The sequence below is a fragment of the Phaethon lepturus genome, unplaced genomic scaffold, assembly GCF_000687285.1.
Source record: "Phaethon lepturus isolate BGI_N335 unplaced genomic scaffold, ASM68728v1 scaffold30866, whole genome shotgun sequence".
NCBI classification, from domain to species: Eukaryota; Metazoa; Chordata; class Aves; order Phaethontiformes; family Phaethontidae; genus Phaethon; species Phaethon lepturus.
In genome coordinates this window covers 13,718-24,660 of record NW_010544633.1, presented here as the reverse complement: position 1 = coordinate 24,660, position 10,943 = coordinate 13,718, and the positions used below count along the sequence as shown (strand labels likewise).

Sequence of the window (10,943 nt, the reverse complement as noted above, 5' to 3'; positions counted from 1 at the left end):
AGCATTGCTGCATTTTGGGAAGTCACTGTAGTAATACCACAGTGACCTGCAGTTTTGGTCTTTAGGGAAAGGAGATCCCTTGCCTCTCCTGGTATGGTGGGTGTCTGCCAGTGGGCTATAGCATTGTACACTCTGCGGATCAGCCCTGCATATAGCCATACAGCTGTGAAATGGTTCCTTGGAGCTGTCACTCTTGACTGGGGAATGAAGTGAAAAGAAAGTTGGGCAACATCCAGGCTCCTCAAGAGCACACTGATGCTATAGCAATGGTAATCTAAATTGGAGCAATAGAGTTTCTTTGTTGCTTTGGCAACTGTTGCCCCCCCCCATGTCCTCCTTCTCCTCTCTCCAAATTCCTGCTAGATCCTGTATTTTAGTTCTGTGAAGCCAAGGACAGAGTGTTATCTCTGGCATATCACCTGGCCCATCTCAGAGGCAAGCAAAGGAAGGTAAAAGAAGAATCATTTGCCAGTCCTCTCTCAACTTTCCAGAGATGCCTGTCTGGAGGGCAACTTTCCTTACCGAGGTGGTCAGCCCTGCACAATGCTTGCTGGAACAAAGGAGGGCATGAGTTTAACCAGATGTGCTGGAGCAGCACTGCTCACAAAGCAGCCCTGGTCTCTGTTGCATTCCAGACACTTCCTGCTGGGACTTGTGGCCCTTGTCACAGGCTCCCCATCTTCTTTTTGTCCTGCTGTCTGAGGTCAGTGAGTTTCAGGGTCCACACTTTTGTTCCTCCCTCCTCCTACAACCACCAGGAAGCATTTCCTCACTTTCCTTTGTGTTATACTTCTCTCAGAGAAAATGTGAAATAAAAACTGTGCAATTCCAAAGTTTGTCTCAACATTTTTTTGTTTGAAAATGTCATCTTATTTTTACTGTCAAATATGCATTGGTAGTGAAAGATAAATAAAATCACCTATTATCTGTATTCGTATTATTTAAAAAAAAAAAGGCAAACTGAAATTCTTCTGTTTCATTACATAACTGCATTTATAGAGATAAGGGAGACTGTGACATCACAGTGCTTATTTCAGGCATTCAGACATCATAGCCTTAGTGCTGCCAAATGAGCAGATTTTTGATGCTGTAGTATGCCTGGACCCCCACCATTGCTGGAAGGCATAAAGTGCAATTTATTTATTTCTTCCTTTTAAAATACACAGAAACCAGTTGAAGTTGGAGGCAACTGATTTTTGCCAGCAGAATTTTCAGCTTTTTAGTTTTTAGGTAAAACTGTGGTTCTTTGAAGCCTGTATCCTTTGGAGAGGCGCAAGATTCTTTGTCCAGTGGACTAGGTGGTGAAATCTTTCTCCAGCAAAGACCTGCAAAGTGTATGTCTTGTGCCTTAGAGAAGGAGGAGGTGGGTGAATGCCAGCTGTCTCTTGGCAGGGGAACAGGAGCTGCTCTTGCATTACCTCTAGCATGGCAGCTGAGGCAGGCAGGGCTGTTCTGTCAGGTTTTTTTTGTGACCCAATCGTTTTAGTCTTCGTGCTTTTATGTTAGTTTGGCACCTCTTCTGGCATTAATTCAGGTGTCTCTGCCTACAATACTACTGATTCCCTTAATTTTATGTAGCCCAGTGTTACTCCAGGTGAAGCAAAAGGCACAAACTTGAACAGGTCCCTTTGTTTCTCCGTGTTGCCTCTAAGGGATTTCGTAGGCCTTGGAATCAGAAAACGGTAGCCTGAAGACAGGCTAAGAATGTTGAGTATCTGCGTCTAAGGCCTTCTTACCCAATAGCTGTCTGTAGTCTCCTGACCCTGACAACGCAAAATGTTGTTTAATGACAAGAAGTGTTACAGAGTGCAGTTGCTCTGCCCATACCTTCCATAGCTATTGGAGAAACTGGCAAGTTTTGACTTGAGAAGACTAGAATTAACTCCAACAAGGTTTATAGCTGTGGACTTAATGGAAAAGGGGAGCCTTGCTTTGTACGCTTGCTGGATGAAGAACCCAGCATGTGTTCGGCTCGTGCTTGTTCCGCTCTGCCAGCGGATGGTGTGCCTGGGAAACCTTGCCCTGCCCCAGGCCCAGGCTGAGCTTCCTCTGGGGCCTCGGGGGATTCGGTGTGATGGGGTGCCGCATGGGAGCAAGTGGGGTTATTGTGCAGGGAGCCAGAGCACACAGAGCCTGTGTTAACTTTGTTTCCTAATGAGAAACCTAATCTCATGCTGCTTGCAGAATAACTCCTGAATTAGTTCAAAAGATGTGTATCCTTTATAAAAGAGGATCGAGAACCCCTCCACTTTCCCTTGACATGTTAATGGTGATAATCCAAGGCTCGGGAACATAGCGGATGTGCTTTCCTAGTTTGAACTGAGTTGCTGCTGGAAGCCCATGGATCTTTCTAATTCTACAGCTGGCTGCTGTATGCATCGGTGTGTAAATGCATGACTTACCTTCTGTGCCTTGCCTGGCTTTTTGACCTTCATGGTCTTGGAGCAGTACGTGTCTGGAAGGTGGCAGGCCCCAGTCTGCCGCCATTGCTGCCTTTTGCCTTGCAGCAAAGGAGAGAGCAGAGCGTGGAGCTGCTGCAGGCTGTGCGCCTCTGCAGGCTGAGGGAGCCTGTGTGGCCACATGCTGCTGTTGCTCCCTGCCTGCAACCTGGGGAATTGCTCTTTGCATTTCTGAGATTTCACTTTTTCTGCTGATCCTTCCAAGTAAATAGTTAATCTGTGTCTGTCCAGGTGAACAAAACTGCAAAGTAATTAACAATCTACATCAACAGCTATACCTGTTTTCCACTGAATGAATGCCTGTATTTGGCAGCCACTGTCACCGGCCTGAGCATACCTTCTGAGCAAAGTCGTTGAGTTAAGTGAAACCCACCGTGGTGAGTCTGAAATACAAACATTACTTCTGAGTGAACTTTTCTTTACTGGTCAAATGTGACTACAGGAAGCTTTGTATGCAACTTACTCAACATAGCTTGTGACTGTGCCCATATGTAAATGCAGCATGTGCTTCATTCACAACATGTGTGCATTTGAGGACAGAATTTCTAAATCAGTGGACTCACATTTGATCCCGCTGCAAAAGTATAATTCTTTCTGTGTGACCTTTTATTTTAGCTACTTTACAGTCTTGTGTCACATGATACTGTGATACTGCTATTGAAAAATAAACGTGAACACAAAAATGTGTTTGTGTGTGCAACATACATGCAACCTCACTGTTCCCCAGATCTCATACTTTGTTGATTTGTCATGAGAAAAAAGTAGAAATATCACCAGAAGTCACCTGTTTAGTCTTAAGGTGAATCTACTAAGATTTGACTGATTTTCTGCTAGTGGAAATATAAGAAGAAACCCCCTGAGTTTTTCTAGTTTTCTTGCTGAGTAGTGCATAATTTTGACAAAAGCTTCCCATAACTTCCTTACAGACCAAGAAGATTCATAAGGAATAGCAAGTATGGAGACAGCTCTTAATGTTGACAATCTTTTTTATCTTACTACGGTTTCATTTATTTTGTGGGAAAAACAGAGGACTTTCAGTGCTTCGCAGCTGATAAACTATAGTGAATAAGAAAATTGTATTGCACTTCTGAGAGCTAAACGTGGCAGTTTGAGATAAGCGCTGACCACTTGTTCTAGTACAGAAGTGTCTCCCTTCTTTTCCATTAACTCTCGTTTCTGTGTGAAAAGCAGATACTTGAATGACAGCTCTGCACAGTAGCTGAGAAACTGCAGAAAGTCATTTGCAGAAAGTGAAGCTGGATTAAATGAGAAGAGAATTAAAGTTCAGACTTTTTAGTGAGAGGTTATCTAGTAACATGAGCAATTTATCAATGGTTGCACTAGCTTATTAACTCATTAGAATTTTTTTTAAACCAGGATTAAATGTTTCACTAAAGAGTGTTTCAATTTGGACAGGAGCTAACAGAGGTGAAATGACCTGCAGCATTCAGTTTGCAGCAAAGCTGCCAGTGACATGTTTGATGCTGAGGCAACTGTCATACTAGGTCAGCTCCATGGCAGGACCTGTATTTCCTTCTTCATCCTCTTCCACAAGATTGCCAGCTTTGATACAGTACTAATGTGGCAGATCAGTTATTGTTCATCTGTCTTTCAGCCTTCATCTTTCATTTTAAAACCTGATTTTGCTGTGGTCTGAATAGGACTCAGCCATTTTTAATATTATAATTTTTTCTGTTTTGTTTTATAGGATCATGGATTTTCCAGGGCACTTTGAGCAAATCTTTCAGCAGCTCAACTACCAGAGGCTTCATGGCCAGCTTTGCGACTGTGTCATCGTGGTGGGAAACAGGCATTTCAAAGCCCATCGCTCTGTTTTGGCAGCATGTAGCACACATTTCCGAGCCCTGTTTACTGTAGCAGAAGGAGATCAGACTATGAATATGATTCAGCTGGACAGTGAAGTGGTGACAGCAGAAGCTTTTGCTGCTCTGATAGACATGATGTATACTTCCACACTAATGCTTGGGGAGAGCAATGTTATGGATGTCTTGCTGGCTGCTTCTCACTTACATTTGAACTCTGTTGTTAAAGCATGCAAACACTACCTTACTACTAGGACGCTGCCAATGTCTCCACCAAGTGATAGAGTACAAGAGCAAAATGCACGCATGCAGAGGTCTTTCATGCTCCAGCAGCTTGGACTGAGCATAGTGAGCTCTGCATTAAATTCCACTCAGAGCACAGAGGAACAACCAAATGCTATGAGCTCCTCAATGAGAAGCAACATTGAGCAGCGCACTACTTTTCCTATCCGTCGTCTCCACAAACGTAAGCAGTCTTCTGAAGATCGGGCCAGACAGCGCATCAGGCCTACCATGGATGAGTCTGTTTCCGATGCGACTGCAGAGAGTGGGCAGTCAGTAGTTCATTCACGGGAAGATTTCTTCTCTCCAGATTCACTGAAGATTGTGGACAACTCTAAGACCGATGCTGTTGGTGATAACCAGGAGGATAGTACTATTATTTTTGATCAGTCCTTCAGTGCTCAGGAAGATGCTCAAGTGCCCAGCCAATCTGACAACAGCGGAGGAAACATTTCACAGATGTCCATGGCATCCCAGGCAACACAGGTGGAAACCAGCTTTGACCAGGAGGCTGCTTCTGAGAAGAACAGCTTCCCATGCGAGAATCCAGAAGTCAGTCTGAACGAAAAAGAGCACATGAGGGTGGTGGTGAAGTCTGAGCCCTTGAGTTCCCCAGAGCCTCAAGACGAGGTGAGCGATGTCACCTCCCAAGCAGAGGGCAGCGAGTCTGTTGAAGTGGAAGGAGGAGTAGTGAGTGCAGAGAAGATAGAACTGAGTCCCGAGAGCAGTGATCGTAGCTTTTCTGACCCACAGTCCAGTACTGACAGGGTGGGAGACATCCATATTATGGAGGTGTCAAATAACCTGGAACACAAGTCTACTTTCAGTATCTCAAATTTTCTGAATAAAAGCAGAGGTGGTGGCTTCGGTGCTAGTCAAAACAGCGATGACAACATTCCAAATACCACCAGTGACTGCAGAATGGACAGTGATGCCTCTTATCTGATGAGTCCAGAGTCAGGGCCTGCTGGTGGCCATTCATCTGCCACCGTCTCTCATGTTGAGAATCCGTTTAGTGAGCCTGCAGACTCTCATTTTGTTAGACCAATGCAGGATGTGATGGGTCTCCCCTGTGTACAGACTTCTGGGTACCGGGCGGCGGAACAGTTCGGCATGGATTTTCCGCGGTCGGGCTTGGGCTTGCACTCCTTGTCAAGGGCAATGATGGGCTCAGTAAGAGGTGGAGCTAGCAGCTTTCCTGGCTACCGACGCATAGCCCCCAAAATGCCTGTGGTGACCTCAGTCAGGAGCTCCCAGCTGCAAGATAACTCATCCAGTTCCCAGCTGATCATGAATGGGACCACTTCTTTTGAAAACGGGCATCCGTCGCAACCTGGTCCACCACAGCTGACAAGGGCATCTGCAGATGTCCTTTCAAAATGCAAGAAGGCCTTATCTGAGCACAACGTCTTGGTTGTAGAAGGTGCACGCAAGTATGCATGCAAGATCTGCTGCAAGACGTTTTTGACCTTGACAGACTGCAAGAAACACATCCGTGTGCACACAGGAGAAAAGCCTTATGCCTGCCTGAAGTGCGGCAAACGGTTCAGCCAGTCCAGCCACCTGTATAAACACTCCAAGACGACCTGCCTGAGGTGGCAGAGCAGCAATCTGCCTAGCACTTTGCTTTAACCTTCTTCACCCCTGGCCTGAAGGAGAATGCCAGTGCAGATGTGTAGCTCCCTGAAGCACTGCAGGAACACGAACACTATTTTCTTAAGGCCGCAGGCTCAGAGGCTGCTCTTGTTTGTCAATGAACACTTCTGTGTGATTGTGCCACACACACAAAAGTCTTGGTTCTGTCAATTGGGGATATTACTGTACCTACCTCACAGGGGTGTTGTGAGGCTTAAACAGCTGTAAGCGAAGAACTTGGAGATCCTCAGAAGTCATGCTGTTGATGTCTGAAGCGTTACTATGATGTGCATTCAGGCCGTGGGCTGACGGGGATACAATCCCTAAAGCTAAGCAGTTCCTTTGCAGGGCAGAGGGGTGAGAGTGTAGTTATCTCATGAAGTAGCACGTTTCAAGAATAAGAAACTGAAGTGCAAATTTCTTCTTTTTTTTTCTGAAGTATTTTGTAAAAGTGAAAACATTTGAATAAATGACCTGTAAAACAAGTTGGTGCATTATGTATGGACAGTGATGTGAGAGCCCGTTTACTGTAACTAACACAGACTGCATATCTTTAAAAGAGAAAAACAACTTTGGGTGCACCTGTCTGACATAATGCTTTAAAATATGCTAATTATAAAAATAGTTCTAGGGTTATGAATGTAATGTTTGGCTGTTTTGTAGTAAAGGACACTGTGTAATGAAGGTGCTTAAATTAAATCCAAGACAAGTCACTTTTGGACTGCCAGATGTATATATACTTTGACTACAGCAAGATCTGGATGTTTGACTGATTTTTTTTTTTTTTTTTTTTCCCCAGTAGAAACTTGTGTTAAGTGATAAGTGAAGTACTGTTTCTTGTTCGTGCTATTCTTAGCAGTATTTTAACCAATTTGTATCTCCTATGTTAAAATTCTATATACACAGAAGTCTGAAAAGAGCTTGTCTTTGTCTGCTTTGTTATTTTGAAGGAGACAAATAATTTGTGATGGCTTTTTTTACTGTGTAAGATAGTCTCTTGCTGTTTCCAGATGCTATAGTCAGTCTGATCCCCGTTATTGCATAAGCATATTGTCCTTTTCTGACACTCTTATCTTCAGGCTTTAATTTCCTCCTCTTTACACTTACTTAGGTTCCTTCACAACAGTTTGTTGTTCTTAGATCAGTCAGGAATGATCCTCATTTGCGATATTTATTTATTCATGTCTCTCTGTAAAATGTATTTGTCAAATCCAGTCCTTCACTTAAAGTAGTGTCATAAATGTACTTTTCCATATAAATTTTTTAAAAACTAGCATAAATTAAATTTAAAAAAACAGCACTGTACACTTTGTATAGCAGAAGTTCAGTGACCTTTATTCTTCAAATTAATTGTGTAAATCTTGTTTTAATTTCCTCTCCTTTGATACCATTATAACTAATACTGTCTGCAGTCTTTTTTCTTTATTAGAGATGCACATGAACTAACTACTGGTGTTCAGCATATTAGGTTTCTAAATAAAATTTTGGAGCACTTCCGCTGATAAATGTTGCTCTACCGTATAGGAGCTGGGTCACAGCTACAGCATGTCCATTCTGCTCAGAAGAGACAGGATTTGCATTTCCTAGTATCAAAGTCACAGAGCAACATCTTTCCACTAACACAAAAAAAAATTTGCAAACCTCCCCTTCTTTATTCTATATAGCAAATCTGTCCCGTGTGATGATATTTGGCAGTTTTATGGAGTTTGTGCTACCTAATAGTTAGCCTTCTTAAACATCTTGGACTTACATTTCGTTAAACTGAAAATGAAATCCTAATCCACAGTCCTGTGGGTCATTTAGCAGGATGAACTATCAAAACTGTTGAAGCACAGAAACCAAATAGTCATTGTCAGACCAAAGGAAATACGGTGATCTTTCTGTACTTGGCTTTATGTGAAACAGTAGTCCACTTATGAAGAAATGTGTCTTAATCTCTAATTACATAGCTCCATGTTGAGGAAAAAAAAAACCAAACCCAGATGTCTGTCAGTGTGTCATTTGCACCTTGAGCATCCACGGTAAACAGGAACATGGAAGCGTAACGAATGATTGGATTAATCCTTTAAAATGTTAAGATTTTGTTTCAGGATTTACTTAGTGGTCATATTTCTGGCTCTTGATTTTATAAGCATTAAGGAAATGTGCTACATTTTTTTAAAGCATTAGGATATGCCACGTTTTGTTTGATAATAATTTTTATATAGGGGGATTAACAACATTGAGCTACACTAAACAGTCTCATTGAAGCATCAATAAAATGCAGTATTTTGTACTTTAATACTTTCTTGTGTTGCCTTATTAGTAATGTTCTGATTGTTTCATCTTCCTTGCATTTCTAGTATTTTGTTTTAAAAATAGGGGTTTTTTAAATTTTTTTACCTGTTTCTTATAGCACATCTGAATTCCTTGAGTTCTTACTACGCATAGCAATAAAGCATCTATGCGAGTAAGGAGGTTAGAGTAACTAAGAACTAGTATGAGCAGATAAACATACTTAACTGTACTTTTGATCTGTTTTTATTAAAAAGTTAATATTGTGAAATATCGGACCTTGTGCAGGAGGACAACTGTCATCTTTTCTTAAAGAAAAAAATCAACTTGGAGCATTTTTGGAAGTAGCAACTTTAAATTTCATTATTCATTAAAACCTAGTGCATCTGGAGGAGCACACTGCAAACCCAGGAACCTGTGGCCATCTGGTTGCTTTCCTAGTCTTGCAGTATGAAGCAATATCTCAGAATGGCATCTCCACTTAGCTATCCCTTACTGTAAAATGAGAGTAAAAAAAAAAAATCTCAAAGCCTGGTAATATTGTCAAAGAGCTTGTCACCCTGACTTTTGTTCAAAATTTAACTTTACAAATGCTACAGTGAGATCTCATGTGAAGATGTCAGTATGTTAGAATTATGAAACATCTGAAAATAAACCGTACATTTTTGTGCTGCTGTGTCTGACTTGATTTACTTGTTTATCTTATCCCGGAGTCTTTGCCAACAGCATATAATGGATTGACTAAACAAGTAACGGTTGTGTGTTAGCTGATTGAGCTCTCTGCGTTACTGGGTCGCTTGGCAGTACAAAATAATCCTGTTGAAATCTGGGCACACACGGAGGCATTTTTGTCAAATGAGGCCAAGCACAGAGTGCTGCCCAGGGCCAGCGTCCTGCTTCATGCGGAGGCTTTGCCAGTTTTGAGAGGACATGCCACATCCCATTGACAGAGAGTCGCTCTGTATTTGAGCCACTGTGGAGTCTGGAAGGACAGTGTTGTCCCGTCAGCACTTGGTGAGCTGGTTTGAAGCAGCAGAGCGCAGCAGGACGTCAGTGTAGTGTCTTTGGTCAGGCTCAGGGTGGTTTAGTGTCTCGTGGAGCCTCAGCGTGGTGGGCTGCCTTCTGCCTCACTCTCTGCTCTGGCGGTGACGTTGGAGGTGTTCCACACAGATGGTTTGAGGTGCCCTGCATTTGACTGACTTACTTGCAGGGGTTCTTCCTGCTGCTGCAGCCTTGACGGGAAGGAGTGCGTTGCCTGCATCTGCCTCATCAGACGAAGGCTGGAAAGCCTCCGGATTCTGGGAGCATCCCACTTTGTGCGTGGAGATTATTGACATTTTTTTCAGCCGTATCGGTTTCCTGATGAGTTCACTTTGCGACTGCACAGGTGCTTGTGCTGGCAAGGGAGCAAGGATAAGTGGCTAGGTAATGACGCAATTATTTTTGGAAACAACCAACATATGAATGCTCATCAGTGACCTTCCAGGTCTGCAGCATGAGACCATTAACAAAGGCTGCTTTGGTGACTTGCTCAATAAAATGTGTGTTGGTGCTGATGAGACTAAATTGCATGACATCATAGCATAATTCATGTCTTGAGTAGACGTCAAGGTAGTTAAACAGATTTTGAAAAGGCAAATAGATTTTTGAAAAGCAGCCGTTTGTAATTTAAATGCTGTAGCATGCTCTCTTAATTCTTCTTAATAATATATGCAAATAAGTTCACTCTGCAGCTTCCTATGAAAAGGAATGACTCTGAACTAATGTAAGATGTCCATTGGTAGAAGCCGTACATCAATACTACATCTGTGTAAGTATGTCTTTGTAGGACTGCATGCTTAGGTGAGGCCTCGTGTTGGCTTACGCTCCAGAATGACTTTCGAAGGCTTGCTGTTCCTGCCGGAGAAGACAGTCTTGGAAAGACTGTAGCGAAGTCTCCTGTCAGAAAACGTGCAGAGAGGCTGGGCTGCGTGCTCTGTCCTGCTGGCTGTCTCTGCTGCTGCAGGTTGGTGGCTTCCAGCAGGGTACTGTAATCTCACGAGGTGACTCCATGAGCCTCTTTGGCCCATGAGTCAACCTTGTAAAACACTACCAAAGCACAACACGAACACCCCTGTCAGGAAGTGCGAGGGAGGAGTCTGTGCCTGGCAATGGCTGTTAAACAACGGTAGGGATTGGCGTGCTGCCGTGGATGCTCTCACTGCCCTGGCAGTTTTACATTTGCTGCTTAGTGTTACGTGATGGGGGCTGATTCTTGCAAGCAGCTGGAAGGAGCAAACATGACACTGGGCTCCGCAGCCACCAGATGCCTGTCCAGAGGGATGGCATTCCTCTGCCTCTTCCCTGCGGTGCTCTGGGCTCTTCCTCCAGCTGCAAGTGCACAGTGAATGAAGAAATGGCTCTGCTGATGTGAAAATGCTGCTGTCCCCACCACAGGGTGAGTGCAATTCTCCTCGTTTGCATCAGCATC

At 43.4% G+C, this 10,943-nt stretch overlaps 1 protein-coding gene across 1 annotated transcript in view; it reads left to right on the top strand.

Moving 5' to 3' along the window:
• The window catches only part of ZBTB5 (zinc finger and BTB domain containing 5), a 7,208-nt gene extending 1,012 nt beyond the window's left edge, over positions 1–6,196 (top strand). Inside the window, exon 2 of the mRNA XM_010288740.1 lies at positions 4,168–6,196. Coding sequence (XP_010287042.1) covers positions 4,168–6,196 — 2,029 coding nt within the window. The remainder of the gene's footprint in view (positions 1–4,167) is intronic.
• The last annotated feature ends 4,747 nt before the right edge of the window (positions 6,197–10,943 follow it).